The following is a 17,500-nucleotide window of genomic DNA, read 5'->3' as shown; positions in this document are numbered from 1 at the left end:
ACATTGCCACCGACGGCTTGCTGATCACTGGAAGTGTTTAATAGGCATGTGTGTTTTCTTAGTATCACGTGACCTCAAGCTAAACCCACGTGACCTAGATCAAAACACGTAAGTGATGACTACATACCGGCGATCATTTCCGCGTGAACGTGTGAACGCTGGTTTTTTTTTTAAAGAAAAGGGTATCGTGACTAATATTGTGTGTGCACTGCATTGCATACACATCAGAGTTAGTTGTTCATCCCGATCGCAGGAGTAAAGCCGATTAGAAGCGTGGAACATGCTCCAGATGTTGTGAAAATGTTGTCTGGGGTAAAGAGGCTCTTAGTCTTCCAGACCGCTGAAAATCCTAAAAGAGTTACATACGTACATTCAAAAATCGTCTATTATTTATTATTAATGTTATACATGTAACAATAATCACACAACCGTGCCACATATCTCTGTTTCTGTCTGTCTAGTTGTCAGTCTGTGTTTCTCTCTGTCTGCCTGTGTCTGTCTTATAGAGTCTGACAGTAAATCATCCTCCTCCTTCCCCCACCTCCCCCCTCCTTTGATTGTTATTTTAATATGATTGATTAAATTACATATTATTACCCAACTCACATATAGCAATTAACTCTAGTTCAGTGCTGGTAACGCTGTACGCGTTCCCCTTGGTAACAAGGGAGACCACCCTAAAAAAGAGTGATCCATCCCATAATATCAGACCGATGTCCGGTCCAACATCCGTATGCGTGCGCATACGCCGCCATTTGTATCATTCTCTCTCAGCGGTTCAACTGGGAAGGACGCTCCTGATGTACGCTCCTGCTGTCTTCAGCATTTTGTCATAGTCTTTGGCTTTGGCATCTCCCCTTGGTCGTCGCCTAGCTGTTCACCTTTACCTACTTGTGTGGTGAGATCTTTCCGTTTTGTTATAACTTTAGCGACGTTTTCGTCGCTCGTTTTGTACTTGTGAAATTTTTCTGAAATTGTTTTTCTTTGAAATTTTTCGTGAGTTCTTTCGCTATGGCGGAGGCTGCGCTTGTTGATAGCGTGAATAGGAAGCCGAGTTCGAGGCAGGTGCCTGACGATTCGCCTCCTAAACGTAGCTCGAGGAGAGAGAAGGGCGCAGGAAAATCCGCGTCTGTTTCTTCTGATTCAACTTCTGTTAAATCTCCCGTGTTAGCAGACGTCAGTTTAACTTCCGGTCAGGCTTGTTTACGTTCTGGCAAGAGTGGCGGTTCGCGCAAAAGAACTTCTTCTTCTGCTTCTGCTTCTGCTTCAACTTCAGATGGCTGCCCTGGGTTAGCGCCAGCTGAAGTTGCGTCTTTATTGTTGACTTTGAGCGCTCAAGTTTCGACACTTGCGTCGGAATTATCTTCCACTAGGGAGGAATTACGTGCGCTCCCGTCGGGTGTTTCTGATGTTCTCTCCTTAGCACAGGTACGGCAGTCTCCTGCAGTTCCGGCTTCGACTTCCGCTTTGCCTTCGGCGACTGTGACTCGGGCGGATGTCCATGCTTCGCAGGATGGGAGTACCAAGTTGGTGTCTCTCCTTTGTGGGACACCAGTTCAAGGTATGTCTACACCGCTTGCCGGTGTGCGAGCTCAGGGGGCTCTCTCTGGCGTTGGTAGTCGTGAGAGTTCCCACGAGCAGCGAAAGGACGAACGCCTCCGTACGTCTCTTTATGAGAATATCGGGGACCGTTTTAGTCCTCTTCCGCCCGGGGGGCAGGAAGTGGTCGGTTCTGCCGACGATAAACTGTCTGATGTTCTGCCTCCTGGCTCCGAGCTTGATCTCGAGTCGGAGTGTAGGGCGGAAGACGGGGATGCCTCAGTGGTAGAGGATTCCCAACTGAATTTGCCCGTGAAGCTGTCAGCCGCAGTGGCGCTGGCGGCGGAAACGGCGTTCAGATACTTTCCGGAAGGGGTGGTGAAGGACAAGGCTCAGCTTCACCCACCTCGTTCTGCTTTTGACGATTTCCGGAGTGCTCAGGAGCAACGGCCTCGCTACCGCTTCCGGGAATCGTCAACTATTGCCTATGAAATGGCTAACGTCTTGTGTGGTAAACGCAAACCGGCGGTGCCGTTGTTGGTTCAGCACGGCGAGGCCCCGGAAGACGTTGTCTCTTGGCTGGCTCAGCCTGGGGCTCGGGCTGCTTCCGGTGTTCCGAAGTTCAAGCTCACCCCTTATCCTGTGAATCTGATTGACTCTTTTGCTCTGCCGTCAGGGGCACTTCCGGTGACGCCGGAACTTGCTGCTTTGAGAGAGGACGGGTACAATAGGGATAGAGTTGTCCCATGTACTGACGGTTCTCTCACAGCTGTGGAGGAAGTTGGAAGGTCTTTGCTGGAGCTCACGTCCGTGTCGGAGTCTCTGCAAAGGTCTTTATCCAGATCGATTGCCACATCTCTTGATCCTTTTGAATTTCGGTTTGATGCGTCGCCGACAGATGTTTCAACACTGCTGGCTACTCTGGGCAAGGTGACTAGAGAACAGGTTACTTTGTCTGCCCGGCTGTATACTCACGCGGTGCTTTCAAGGAGATCAGCCTTCTTGACGGGGTCCAGATTTCGGGACACCGCGACTGTGGAGAGGCTGAAGGTCTCCCCTTTTGCTGAGGGGTCTCTCTTAGGGCAGGCGTCTTTCGATGCACTCCAGAAAGAGACGCAGGACGCGCGGGATGTAGCGATCGCGCGTTTGGCTTCACAGGGCTTCCAGAAGCCTCAGGGCAAGTCTCAGACTCAGGCGTTTTCTTCTGCTAAGCCTCAGACGTCTTCGTCAGGTGGTGGGAAGGCCCAGAAGCAGTCATTCTCCTCCAGGGGTAGGGGGCGTGGAGCTCCTTACCCTAAGAGGGGTCAGTCTTTCGGGGGTTCCAGGGGGTCGGGGCGTAAGCCTCACCCCCAATGAAACTTCCCCGAACAACACATCCCGGTGGCCCCCGCACTAGTTGTAGCGGGCGGCCCGTCCAGGGCCCTTTCTTCCTGGCTGCAACTGGTGGCCAGCAAGTGGGTCACGGGGATAGTGTGTTCGGGGTTCCGGCTTCTCTGGTCAGGGCAGAAGGCTCCCCTGGTCAGGATAATCCCTCCCTGCAGGGCGCCAAAGGATTTGGTGGCACGGAACGCGGTCCAGGAGGAGGTCTCGGCTCTGCTGCTCAAGGGAGCTATAGAGGAGGTCTTGGACGCGCGGTCCCCGGGGTTTTACGGCAGACTTTTTGTAGTGCCGAAAGCCTCGGGGGCGTGGAGGCCGGTGTTAGATCTTTCTCCTTTGAACAAGTTTCTGAGAGTAATCAAGTTTACCATGGAAACTCCAACTTCGGTTCGGGAGGCCTTACGGCCGGGAGATTGGGCAACGTCGATCGATCTTACAGACGCTTACTTTCACGTCCTCATACATGTCGCGGACAGGAAGTGGCTTCGCTTCCCTTGGGGCGGCAAAGCTTACCAGTTCAGGGCTCTGCCGTTCGGCCTGTCTTTAGCTCCGTGGATTTTCACGATTGTGGTCAGGCAGCTTTGCGCTCTTGTGAGACAGGAAGGCATCCGTCTCAGAGCATACCTGGACGATTGGTTAATCCTTCACCAGAACAGGGGGCTTTGCGAGGCTCATACGCACAGGGTGCTGAGCCGGGCGGCACAGCTGGGTTTCTCTGTCAACCTGACAAAATCCGAGTTGGAACCATCCCAGACGTTTACTTACCTGGGCATGGAATTCGACACGCTTCGGTGGTCTGTCCGTCCGTCTCAAAGGCGGATCGACAAGCTTCAGGGTCTGATTCGGTCTCTCTACGGAGAGAATCACGCCAGTGCAAGGGTTCTGACTTCGGTTCTGGGTCAGATGGAATCCATGGCTTCCCTCATTCCGTTGGGCAGGGTTCACAAGAGGCCTTTTCAGGCCTCCCTGCAGTCAAGGTGGGATCAGATATCCCAGGACTGGAGTGCTCCGATCGCACTGGGAACTTGGTTTCAGCAGACCACAGGTGTTTGGCTTCTTCCGGATTTGTTCCGGGGTGTTCCCATTGTTCGTCCACCGCCGGAGAGAGAGTTGTTTACGGACGCATCTCTGACGGGGTGGGGTGCTCATCTGGACGAGCACATGGTTTCGGGAGTTTGGGATTGCTCTCAGGCCTCCCTACATATCAATGTACTGGAGTTGGAGGCCGTTTCCCTGGCGCTTCTAGCGTTCAAGCCTTTCCTGGAGGGCAGTCATGTACGTCTTCACACCGACAACATGTCTGTGGCGTCGTATGTGAACAAGCAAGGGGGGACTCGGTCTCACAGTCTTTCCGACATTGCATGTCGCATTCTCAAGTGGTGTCACGCCCAGCACATTCTGTTGTCAGCAGTGTACTTGAAGGGCAGTCTGAACGTCCTTGCAGACACTTTGAGCAGAGGGGACAGGATTGTTCATTCAGAGTGGACTCTCACACACCAGTCTTTGCAGCGGCTTTGGTCGCAGATCGACAAGCCCAAGATAGATCTCTTTGCGACGAGGTTTTCGGCGAGACTGCCTCTCTTTGTGTCCCCCTTCCCGGATCCTCTGGCCTGGAAGGTGAATGCTCTGGAAGTGGATTGGTCAGATCTTCCGGCGTATGCCTTCCCTCCGTTCTGCCTCTTAGGCAAAGTCCTCAGGAAAGTGGACTTGGAGAAACCAGCGCTGGTTCTGGTCGCTCCTCTGTGGCCAAGCCAGCACTGGTTTCCCGACCTACTGCGTCTAGCAGTTCGGCCCCCAATCCCTCTCGCCCTGAAAAGAGGAGATCTCGTGCAGCCTCGGTCAGGCGTTCAGCACGAGAACCCACAGATCCTGGCCCTTCACGCGTGGATTCTGTCCGAAGCGCTTTGCGTAGGGCAGGGGCCTCTTCCCCTACTCTGAGATTCGTTGGACATGCGCATAGAAAATCGACTTCTTCGGTTTACTCATCGCACTGGGCCTCTTGGTCTAGGTGGTGCGCGCTTAACGGGGTTAAACCTCTTTCTCCTAGGTCTATTCATGTAGCCAACCATCTGTCTTGGTTGGCTGATCAGGGGGCTTCTCCCTCTTCTATTAGGGTCCGGAGGTCGGCGATCTCTTCGACCCTCGCGCAATTAGGCCACAAAATTTCGCTCGGAGGGGTTATCGCTAGTGTTATTAAGGGGGCTGCCCTTTTAGCAGCTCGTTCAAAATCGCTTCTCCCTGCATGGGATTTGTTCCTGGTCTTACGTTTCTTAGCCTCGGATGAGTTCGAGCCTCTTTTGTCAGCCACTTTGGCCGATTTGACGCGTAAGACTGTGTTTTTAACGCTTCTCTCTACTTCTAGGAGAGGTAGTGAGGTGCATTCTTTGTCGGGTTTAGACAAGGACATTGCGTTCGAGAAGGATGGTTCCATTTCTCTCAAATTTGTTCCCGGCTTTCTCGCGAAAAACCAGAAACCTGGCCAGCTTTCTCCAATCTTGCGCATTCCACCCTTGAGCAAGATTTTGGCTCCTGGAGATCCCGATATTGCAAATTGTCCTGTGAGAGCTCTCCGATGTTACCTGTCTCGAACTCGGCCTGTTAGGTCAGAAAGTCAAAAGCTTCTTTTCATATCTTTAAACACGGCTAGGTGTAAGGATATAGCGAAGGTGACTCTGGCCAAATGGATCTCCACTCTGATCAAACGAGCATATGCCTGGTGGCTAGTGCAGTCGGGTGATGCTAGGGCAGTGTTGCCTCTCACCGCGGCTAGAACCCATGAGGCGAGAGCCTGGGCATCCTCATTGGCAGTTCTTCGGTCCGGCAAGCTAGCCGAGGTACTGGAAGCTGCGTATTGGCGCTCTGAGGACGTTTTCGTCAACTTTTACCTCAGAGACGTCGCTTCTGTCAGACAGGATGGAAGCTCCGCGCTGCCTGCCATGGTAGCGGCGGGACAGGTCCTGCGTGCCTAGTTTTGGTAAGTACCCACCACCTATAGTAGCAATCTGCTATATGTGAGTTGGGTAATAATATGTAATTTAATCCAAAATTTTAATAATAAATTTTCATTTAATTAATATACTTACCCAACTCACATCGTTTAAACCCTCCCGCCTCCCCGCTGTGGTGGTATTGGGTTCTAAAAAAGTAGTGAGTTGGGCTTCGTTCGAATGATACAAATGGCGGCGTATGCGCACGCATACGGATGTTGGACCGGACATCGGTCTGATATTATGGGATGGATCACTCTTTTTTAGGGTGGTCTCCCTTGTTACCAAGGGGAACGCGTACAGCGTTACCAGCACTGAACTAGAGTTAATTGCTATATGTGAGTTGGGTAAGTATATTAATTAAATGAAAATTTATTATTAAAATTTTGGATTCATTATATCGATTTTCTCTGTTTTTTCAGCATCCACCCCATGGTTTGAAGCGTGGCGTGACAATTTTCTGGAGACGATGCCGCTGTCCGACCATGAATACCTCAACACCTGTCTTGCATGTATCCTTACCAATTCAAGCGCCAATTCTGGATACTACACCGCTTATATGTTCTGAGAGTGTGTTTTATGTGATGTTATCTCGTACACGAGCCAAAAGAAAAATTTCTGTTCATTGCATTTAGACAATAAAGTTCTATTGAATTGAGTTCTATTGAATTGAGGGTGAATTGAATTGAATTGAAAACAAATCTCCCTGTTTGACCCTTATGTTCCTTAACCCGCCACCAGGCCTGTTTGTGGTATCGTCAGGGCAATCAGATCCCCTCAGCGTCTTCACAGCGCTAGGCAATCAGCAGCTGACCCAGCAGCAGCAGTTTCCCAACAAGACCCCTCGCTGGTTTTGCCAGGGAATCCTCCACTACTACGTTCTGCTACATGACGTTCTAGATGGGGAACAGGCAAGGTGAGCCATAAAACATTGATTGATTGATGGATTGAATGATGGATGGATCGAAAATCAAATCACAATTGATTAATCGATTGTTTGATTTGATGATTTGATTTGATTTTTGACTTGCCTGAGAGATCAGGAGAGTTTTACATATGAGCAGTGTTAGTCTTATTCTGTTTTTATGTTATTTTAGGGGTGGGTTTACAAGTTGCTGTGTACATGACAGAGACATTCTTATTGGATGGTTTGTGTAAACATACATGTATGTGTTTGAAAAATTTGTTTTGTTTGTGTGTACCTGTCATCATCAGTAAATGATCTGTGTGCAGCCTACAACAAAGGTGACACCGGTCAGTGATAAATCTTCACCTAACTCATGTTTTTGACAGCATATTTTTTGTTATTGCAGTGTTATGTATTGCACCATTTTCACCTGACTGGGTAAAAGTTAAAACTTAAACCTCTCAAGCCAACTGGTCATTGAGGCAAACTTTCTCATTATTTTTTCCAGGGCGGAGGCTGTGTACCAGAGCATGAAGTCCACATTCGGCGGTCAGATCTGTCACCTGCTGCAGATCAACTCGCGTTCCCCTAGCACCATGGAGACGTTGAAAACTGGACCCTCGCCTCCTGACCCATGGAGCCAGTTCCTGCCCAAACCCTCCTCCGACACACAGGTAAGGCTAGACAGAGACCAACTTTTAAAAATATGTTTTGTACTTGGTACAGTCGAACCTGTTTAAAATGACCACCCAAGGGACCATCCAAAAGTTATTGCTATACTAGACAGACGGTCACTATGGAAAGGCAAATTACATAAAAAATTTTAAACAAACCTTGTCAGGGTCTTTGGAGTGGTTGTTGTGGGGAGTCAGTTTGTGCCGAAACCCTTGAAGCAACACAGGTACGGCTAGACTGGTACCAGTAATTTTGTTAAATGTGACAGTCAAACCTGTCGATTATGACCACCCAAGAGACCAACCAAAGTGGTTGTTAAACTAAAGACAGGTGGTCGCTACTTCTTCTTCTTCAGTGTTCCAGAATTTTCTGGTTACGTTGAGCTCGTTTGCCCATTTGGGTTCCCCGCACTATACTCTGAGAGCATAGTCAGCTCACTCCGCTTTCGTTGAGTAGGCATTCTGGGTATTTTCGTGTTTCCATAACCCACCGAACTCTGACATGGATTACAGGATCTTTTCCGTGCGCACTTGGTCTTGTGCTTGCGTGTACACACGAAGGGGGTTAAGTCACTAGCAGGTCTGCACATAAGTTGACCTGGGAGATCGGAAAAATCTCCACTCTTAACCCACCAGGCGGCAGCGACCGGGATTCGAACTCACGACCTCTCGATTAGGAGGCCGACGTCTTACCACCACGCCACTGCGCCCGTCTGGTGGTCGCTACAAAAGGTGAATTAAATGGAGCAAATATTGTCAGGAATCTTTTAAGGTGGTTGTTGTGGGAAGGTGCTTGTTATCAAGAGGAAGTTGTCAAAACAGGTTTGACTGTGTCAGTTTTCAGCACTAATGAACCATGGAATCATGGGCCTGTTGTGCTCCACAACGAAACCCCTTTTTCTGTTTTTGTGACTTTTTTTCTCTCCATTAATTCTGTAATCCTGGTACTGATTCTGCTGTGGTTATCGGTTGCTCGTGTTATGTGCAACGTGAATTTGTTACAGCTGTTTCAAGATATTGTGGTTACATTTCCCATCAATGAAAGTATTCTGGAGACCTGTTGCAGTTTGTGGCTTTGGCGTGGAAGTACCGAGTCCGTTTTTGTTGTTGGTCCTTCTGTAGAGAAAAGGCTGAAAGTGAAACTGTGTTGCAGTTGTTTGAAAAAGGTTATGATTAGATTTGTAGGATTTAGCAGGGAAAGAATATGATTAACTTGGGTGAAGTGTGAGCCCTACTGGAAACTTGCATTCTCCCAGTAAGGTCATATATTGTACTACGTTGCAAGCCCCTGGAGCAATTTTTTGATTAGTGCTTTTGTGAACAAGAAACAATTAACAAGTGGCTCTATCCCATCCCCCCCCCCCCCCCCCCCCCCCCCCTTTCCCCGTTGCGATATAATCTTGAACGGTTGAAAACGACGTTAAACACCAAATAAAGAAAGAAAGTGTGAGCCCAATCATTGTGTTGAGTTAATACGTTGTTAATGTTATCCTGTTTTACTTTGGCAAGACAATATGTAAAAAAAAAAAAAAAAAGAAGATAATTTGTAGAATGCATGCATGTTACAGTGATTGTATGAGTTCAAAAGTGTGTATTTTAGCCTTGTTTCTTGCAAGGCAGCATCACTGAAAAGATACAATGACGTACATTTTACTGTAGTGTTAGCTGTGCTAGCAAATGTTTTTACAATTAATCATAGGCAGTCTCTCCTTGTAGAGGATTAAGATCCCAGAAGAAAGGGATGCGGGTGATTCTCTGTACTTCAATAGAACCAGAATATCTCTTACACCTCACTTTTCTCCTATCTCTGAAACGGTATCTAAATTTGCTTTCAGCGGGGTCTAACTATAAACTTTGCCACCCTCTTTCTTGTGTTGAAGCTGGCTGTGTGCGCGTGAACACACACATGTTTGCCCAGGCACTCAAACTAACAGAGACACATGTGTGCATTCACAGAATGGCAGCACTGATGTATTATTACTTCTCCAAGTCATCATATCTGTATTTTTATTAAAAAAAACCATTCTCAGATTATAACTGTACAGATGTGTTTTTACTCGTAATTTATTCATGTATGCCTACAATGTAAAGTCCCATCACAGGTTCTGTATGATTCTTTTAAAGAGCTATGATAATATGTATAAGAAAAACACATTCCGGTTTGATACAAAATGATGCACCCTGAATATTTGAACTCTTGATTCAGTTCTTACTGTCACTTGGTTATTTGTAGTTGGTGTTAAATTTGAATGCAAAACAAGGGTTGTGGGTAAAAGTAAAACCTTTGCACTTGATGCGAAACAATTGGTGGACTTATGGTGCATTAGGTTGGACATAAGTTATGTTTTGCACTTTTGACCATTAATCTTCTGCATGGGAAACTTGCGTACTTCAATAACTTCTGGTATACATGACCCATACACTTATTTCAGATGAATCCACGATCTAAAGCTAGATATTATATTGCCTGGGTAAGTTTTCCGTTTTGTCAATCATGTTTGCTTCCTTTCCAGTTCTGCAGTTTCTGTTTTTGTCATTTTTCTTCAAAACTGTTCAGAGTTTATTTAAGTTTGCTGTGACAATGAGTTGATGCCTTTTCCCACGATGTTTGAAAGTAGAAATGTCTTAACCAGTGTCACAGAAGAAAATTGTTGCGGTGCTTTTAATGTTGTCATTTACGTTACATTTTGATTTTGTAAAAAAGCACACAGTGTTCTTCACAATAAAATGTGTGCTTGCCTCATAGATTTATATGACACCAAATCAAAATGTTATGGCTTTGACCTCCTCTTGTTATAACTGATAAAATATAAATAGAACCTACGAACTCACAGTAACTGTGATCGAATGGTGACATAGAACCATTACTTATTCATTCAACTTTATTAAGGTAAATAAACTTATTAGATAATAAATATCTTGACCATTGTTAACTGGTGTGTTCTCAGTTCCTTGATTTGAAACTTATAGAATATTAAGTGTGTTTTTGCAGTTCCCTTTCAGCTTGCTCTGTTTCAGTGTTTGCCTAATGATGCATGCATCTTTTGTTGATTGTTGATGTCAACATTTTTTTCTCTTTGAAGAGGGGATGGGTGGAGAGAGAAAAAAAGTGTGTGTGTGTGTGTGTGTCACTGTTCACTGTTCACTGTTTGTGTCACTGTTTGTGACTTTTACTCTTCCTTGGTATGCTTGCTTCGATGGGCATGAGAACAATCCATGCTCGTATATGCAAGAGGATTTTTTTGTGCATGCTGCAAACCACTCTATTTTGGTGTCTTTTTTGGTGTCTTTTTTGGTCAGCCTTTATTTAACTTATTTAATTTAAAAGATAGTCTATTAGGGAAATTGGGACTCTCTTGCTATTTCCTACGACCTCTGTTTACATCAGGTCTGTTACATTTTCAACTTAGAATTCTGTGATTAAACACGTAAACTCCCCTCCCCCCTTTCTCTTAGGAGAGGTCAACATTCCTTTCGCCTTTATTCTTTTAATATAAAATCTCTCTCTCTCTCTCTCTCTCTCTCTCTCTCTCTCTCTCTCTCTCTCTCTCTCTGTCTCTCTCTCTCTGTCTCTCTCTCTCTCTCTCTCTCTCTCTCTCTCTCTCTCTCTCTCTCTCTCTCTCTCTCTCTCTCTCTCTCTCTCTCTCTCTCTCTCTCTCTCTCTCTCTCTCTCTCTCTCTCTCTCTCTCTCTCTCTCTCTCTCTCTCAGACAACTTTCCTCCACAGATGGCATACTCCTGAGCATGACTACCTTTTTGTTCATTTTATTATCAGTGTTTGTATACATTAGAGTATGAACTTCTTTTTGATGGGTTCACATAAGAATCTATTTCCTGTTATGAATACTCATAATCATATATTGTATATGTTGTTCACGTCCTTTCATATTATTGGATGTTGCCTGTAGATCAGAGAAGAAGTAAAAAACCTGAAGTAATTGTATCTCAGTGTTAAATTTGCACCGAAGGGATGTTACTTTGTAGTGTGTATAAAACATCTTACTTTTTATTATGTTAAGGCTGTTAAGCTGAATTGATTCAATTAAGGAGGGTGAAACAGTTTTTCCTCAAAACTGTAGGTTTCCCTCTGTGAATTTAAACTCAGTGGGTTTAAACAAAAAAATTTATTTGTTTTTACAGCAGTTATGTGTTCATACTGGTTACGAGTTATATATATATATATATATATATATATATATATCCAACAGTATATATATGCCTGTTCCATACATTATTTTTAGCTGAAAAGCTCATGATTTTTAGATTGACATAGATCTGCATAATAAGTATTAAATCACTGACAAAAATGCTCAGAGAAAAACACTTGTAATTGTCGGATGAAATCTGTTGTATGTAAGCTTAAAGCAGTGTTCTTTAGTGCGAACTTGGAGTAAACTAAGTATTTTCTTCAAGATTTACCTTGCCACTCTACGCAGTGTACTGTTTCTGATTTGATCTGAAGGACACTGTGTTTGTGTGTAAACATGTTTGTGATTGCAAACAAAATAATATGTGTTAGAAAACGTAAATGAGGAGTAGAGTTATACCCTTGTCAGCTACCCATTATGATGTGAAGCACATGTGTGTGAATGCAAAAAAATATGTGTTGGAAAAATAATGTAAATGAAGAGTAGAGTTACCCCTTTCAGCTACCCTTTATGAATGTGACTACACTGTGTGTATGTGTGTCTCACAGTGTCTACACGTGTGTATGAGTGCAAACAAGTATGTCAGAAAACATAATAGAAGAATAGAGTAGAATTACCCCTGTCAGCGACGCAATGTGATGTGACTACACTTTGTGTATGTGTGTTCGTGTCTACACATGTGTATGAGTGCAAACAAAATGCATCCGAAAATGTAAATAAAGAGTTACCCCTGGCAGCTACTTCTTATGATGTGACTACACATGTGTACAATGTGTTTGCAAATATGTGTCGGAACATGAAGCATAGAGTTATCCCTGTCAGCTTAAACGACTTACATGTGTTAAGATTGGACCACACTGTGTGTATATGTGTGTTCGTGTCTACACATGTGTGTGTTGGAAAATGTAAAAGAAAAGTAAAGTTACCCCTGTCAGCTACTTATTTTGATGTGACTACACTGTGTAATGTGTGTGAGTGTGAGTGCACACAAATATGTACCCCCCGCGGGTTAGGGGGAAGACTTTACCCGATGCTCTCCAGCATGTCGTAAGAGGCGACTAACGGATTCTGTTTCTCTTTTTACCCTTAAGTGTTTCTTGTATAGAATATAGTCAATGTTTGTAAAGATTTTAGTCAAGCAGTATGTAAGAAATGTTAAGTCCTTTGTACTGGAAACTTGCATTCTCCCAGTAAGGTAATACATTGTACTACGTTGCAAGCCCCTGTAGCAAATTTTTGATTAGTGCTTTTGTGAACAAGAAACAATTGACAAGTGGCTCTATCCCATCTCCCCCCTTTCCCCGTCGCGATATAACCTTCGTGGTTGAAAACGACGTTAAACACCAAATAAAGAAGAAAGAACTCAAATATGTGTCCGAAAGTGTAAATGAAGAGTAGAGTCTGTCAGCTACTTATTATGATGTGACTACACTGTGTAATGTGTGTTTGTGTGAGTGCAAACAAATATGTGTCCGAAAGTGTAAGAGTCTGTCAGCTACCCATTATGATGTGAAGCACATGTGTGGTTGCAGGAGGGGGTGGACTATGACGGTGTTGGAGCTCAGGACGATGTTTCCTTCCCTGGAGAGCTGTCAGAAGGGACCAACGAGGTCAACCCGGCCATGCTCACCTCTGTCGACTCTTCCTCAGAACTCTTTGAGGAACAAATGCAGTCTCCTTCAGGTGAGAAAGAAGTCAGTTAGGTTTTTACTCAGCGACCTTTTCCATCCCAATTAAAAGCACATGCAGTCCCCTTCAGGTGAGAAAGAAGTCAGTTAGGTTTTTACTCAGCGACCTTTTCCATCCCAATTAAAAGCACATGCAGTCCCCTTCAGGTGAGAAAGGAATGAGTTAGGTTTTTACTCAGCTACCTTTTCCACTCCAATCCATTGCACCCATGAGCGGCAGTAAAATTGAACTTGGAGAATACATGGAATAACCTAGTTTTCTGGGTAGTTATTGAAGAGACTTATACAAATAAATGGGAAAAAAATTAAAAACTAATGGATACAGACTGCCGTTGCTATGAAAACAGCCACCATATTGGATTTCTAGGAAACGGTTTTACAGCAACATCATACATCAGACATGCATAATATTTGGCACAAGGATACACATGACTTGTATCTGCAATCATATAGAACGATATTTTGACTAAAGACTACAGTTGAATTTAAATTAACTTTTGTAATAAGGATTAATGAATTTCTAATTAACTGCATATTCATTATGATCTTTATTTCAAAAAATAATTTAAATTCAACTGTAGTTTTTTTGTTAAAATATCGTTCTATGGCGCTGTGTATGCCAGTTTCCATAGCAACGGCAATCTATGTCCTTTAATTTTCGCAATTTTTTCATTTCTTTATATAAGTCACTTCAATAACTTCCCAGAAAACTAAGTTACTCCATGTATTTTCCACGTTTCATTTTGGTCATTCTAGTGCCGCTCATTGCCTCAACAAAACAATGTGAGGAAGTAGGATCTTTAGAATGAGAAAGTCTGAAATGTCAGGCCGGGGGATGGGGTGTTAAGGGGGGTTCCACTGTATTACACTAGTTCTGTTGCGTGTTACAGATTCCAGCGACAGTGGCGTTCCACAAGATGACCTGTTTGACCATCCCCTGATGCCCAGCCAGACGGTCAAGTCCACGTCAGTGTCTGAGCTTCCATCCCTGGACAATGACCTGACCGCTGCTGCCAATGGATACACTGAAACTGGGTGGGTACACACCGCTGTGTGAGCTGCAGTGATGTGAATTTCAAGGATCTTTGGTGCAGTTGAAAGTAGCTGGGCGAGTAAAAAATCTGTAAAATTTTGCCTTAATTCTTGCAAAGCTAAAATCACCGAAAAGCTATTCATGACCTGTAATGTTATTTTCAAATTAAAGAGAGCAAGAAATTAAGAAACCAAAATGACATGGTGACCAAAAAATCTACTTCTAGTGGAGAACTGTTGTCCCTGTTGAACTGTTGGGACTGGGTGGCCGAGTGGTAACGCACTTGCGCTCGGAAGCGAGAGGTTGCGTGTTCAGGCCTGGGTCAGGCCGCAATTTTCTCCCCCCCTTTCCTAACCTAGGTGGTGGGTTCAAGTGCTAGTCTTTCGGATGAGACGGAAAACCGAGGTCCCTTCGTGTACACTACATTGGGGTGTGCACGTTAAAGATCCCACGATTGACAAGAGGGTCTTTCCTGGCAAAATTGTATAGGCATAGATAAAAATGTCCATCAAATACCCGTGGGACTTGGAATAAAGTAAAAAAATTCCATCTCACACGGCATTAAGTCTCAGGAAACCTGAATACACGCATGCAGGAAAAAAAAAATATGGGTAGCGCCGTATGTATGGCAGCTCGCTTTCCCCGGGGAGAAAGCAGCCCGAATTTCCATGAGGGTAACCTCACTGGACTGTAAATCTTATCCAATCCATCCAGAAGGGAGGGATGAGGGAATACTCAATGAGGTGTACCATTGAACCCACATATTGAAATCTCTCGTACCTCACTTTGTGTAAAAACGCATTGATGAGAATTTCAAAGATCCTTAGGTGCTGATTGATATTTAATATTGCATTTTTTTAGTGATATCACATGCTGTCAATATATTTTAATCTTGGCAGGGGACACATATTGCCAAGATGGGACAGTGATTATTACACTTCAGATTACTTTACTGATTCTGTGATACTACTTTTTCGTTTCGAACAGGGGGCAGAGCAAGCAGATGCAAGTTTCCATGACAACAGACCGCAAAACATACGGCCATGGCTGTTGTCTGACGGCGTCCGATCAAGACCGCCTGCGTATCTTCATGCACGAGTTTGTGGTCCGGGCCATGATACCTTGGGCAGAGCGACAGATGAAGCTGCTCAGTGATCAGGTAGTCTCATCGGGACAAGGCTGGTTATGCACCCCTGTCTATTCTTAGACCTTATGGTTTCAGCGGTGAGGATGAGAGTTCCTTAGTCAAAATTCAGTCACTCCATGCTGCTTGAAGTTGCAGCAGGTGCACCACTCTATAAAGTGCTTTTCTTTCTTGCGCATTTAAGTTCGCTTGTAAGTTCAAGATAGTAATCTAATGTAACTCTAATATAAATTCAGTCAATCATTGAAGCTGAGTTAAGTGTCAAGAAGTTTCATGTTTGGAACGGCATCCACACCGATGATGTATTCAGCATGGTTAGTGTCATGTCACGTTGTTACATCAAAATGATACCCATATAATTAAGAATTCAGTGTGATGTCATGAGTTCAGTATATCTTAGAAGCTGAATATTATGTCAAGCTGTTACATCAAAATGATACCCATGTAATTAAGAATTCAGTGTGATGTCAGGATTTCAAAGAACTCAGTGTGTTGATCTCAAGTCATGAGTTCAGTCAGTCTTAGAAGCTGAATATTATGTCAAGCTGTAACATCAAAATGATATCCATCTAATTAAGAATTCAGTGTGATGTCAGGATTTCGAAGAACTCAGTGTGTTAATGTCAAGTCATGAGTTCAGTATGATGTGCAGCTGACGTCGAGGAAAGGAATCCATCGTTCCATCTTTAGCGCCACACGCAAATGGTTTGGTGGCAACAAACCCACCGGGCCCATTCCAGCCTCACAAAACACCACTGTGGTGTAAGTCTCTTTTTTTTCATGAATCAATATTTTACGCTATGTTTGCTGTTCTTGGTTACAGGTTATTGTTCTCGAGGGTTAGGATGGGGATAAGGTGTTGGGTTGAAGTGAAGGTGAAAAAAGTTGTTCTATTTGCTGACAAGTTTAGAAGGTAGCATGCTTTTGTGACCAGTAGATGACCAGTTCCTCTGTAAACATTCTGTTTATGTTCCTGTTGCTTGTGGTTTTAGGGGAAACTTGAAAATTGTGTCTCGATTTGTAAGGCTGTACTGATAAGGGTAACATTTGCTGGTAGTGTTACGATGCCAAAGGCTATATACATACTCAAACCTGGTTAGTCCTCAGGTCAGTTATAACATACAGTGGTACCTGGGATGTATGGCCCCTCCAATGAGAGGACATCTCACAATAGAGGACACATTATGTTGTCCTTTTCTTTATTTTCTTGACAAAAATAAACCCATCTTGAAAGGACACCTGCAATTTAGGGACTCTTTGGGCTGTTGCTAAGGGTGTTCTTTCATTGCAGGTGCTACATGGGTGGGATTCTTCCAATATATGCCGGAAATCCGGATTTGATTAGGCCAAAAAAAAAAATAGGTCTGTTTACGGTAACCCGACCGACCCTATTTTTTTCGCGCGACCCTAGACTTTTTTTTGGTATTTGGGGGGGGAAAAAAAAAAAATCTTGTTTTTTTGGCAAAATAACATAAAAATATGGTTTTTTAGAGGGAAAAAAAAATAAAAAATCCCGACCTACCGACCCTATTTTTTTGGCCTATGTTACCGTAAACAGACCTATTTTTTTTTGTTGGCCTTATGGCCTTTTTTTTCTCTCTCTTTTTGGGGGGGAGGGGGCGGGGGCTTTAAGGTTCAGGATTCATGGCATTTTTTAATCCCACCCATGTACTACTGGTGTATAATGTGGCTTTTTGGTCTTCTCTGGAACAGGTACACCAAAGATGCTCCTGAGCTGCAACTGCGTCGCTTGGGAGACCTGGCTTTCTTGTTCCAGATGTACGAGTTTTCCTACAACACGTACCACGCGGCCAAGAAGGACTTCAACAATGATCATGCTTGGCTGCACTTTGCTGGGGCTTTAGTGAGTTCACTATGTGATCATTTTGCTTCTTTGTTGTCGTGTTTCTGTGTGTACAATCTTTCTCTGATTCTACGTCTTACTTGCTCTGTCACTTTTTGCATTGGTCTTGGTGTGTCTGTCTCTGTCTCTCTCTATGTCTC

At 44.4% G+C, this 17,500-nt stretch overlaps 1 protein-coding gene across 2 annotated transcripts in view; it reads left to right on the top strand.

Annotated features, from left to right (window-relative positions):
• LOC138962908 (trafficking protein particle complex subunit 8-like) overlaps window positions 1-17,500 on the top strand; it is a 97,616-nt gene that overhangs the window by 1,787 nt on the left and 78,329 nt on the right. For both annotated transcript variants that reach the window (XM_070334877.1, XM_070334869.1), the window contains exons 3-10: window positions 6,326-6,415; window positions 6,645-6,819; window positions 7,319-7,484; window positions 13,164-13,314; window positions 14,210-14,354; window positions 15,340-15,511; window positions 16,149-16,258; window positions 17,210-17,360. In XM_070334877.1, coding sequence (XP_070190978.1) covers window positions 6,326-6,415; window positions 6,645-6,819; window positions 7,319-7,484; window positions 13,164-13,314; window positions 14,210-14,354; window positions 15,340-15,511; window positions 16,149-16,258; window positions 17,210-17,360 — 1,160 coding nt within the window. The remainder of the gene's footprint in view (window positions 1-6,325; window positions 6,416-6,644; window positions 6,820-7,318; window positions 7,485-13,163; window positions 13,315-14,209; window positions 14,355-15,339; window positions 15,512-16,148; window positions 16,259-17,209; window positions 17,361-17,500) is intronic.

The sequence above is a fragment of the Littorina saxatilis genome, linkage group LG1, assembly GCF_037325665.1.
Source record: "Littorina saxatilis isolate snail1 linkage group LG1, US_GU_Lsax_2.0, whole genome shotgun sequence".
Classification (NCBI taxonomy): domain Eukaryota; kingdom Metazoa; phylum Mollusca; class Gastropoda; order Littorinimorpha; family Littorinidae; genus Littorina; species Littorina saxatilis.
Note: the sequence above shows the minus strand (reverse complement) of the source record. Positions and strands in the feature narration are given on the sequence as shown.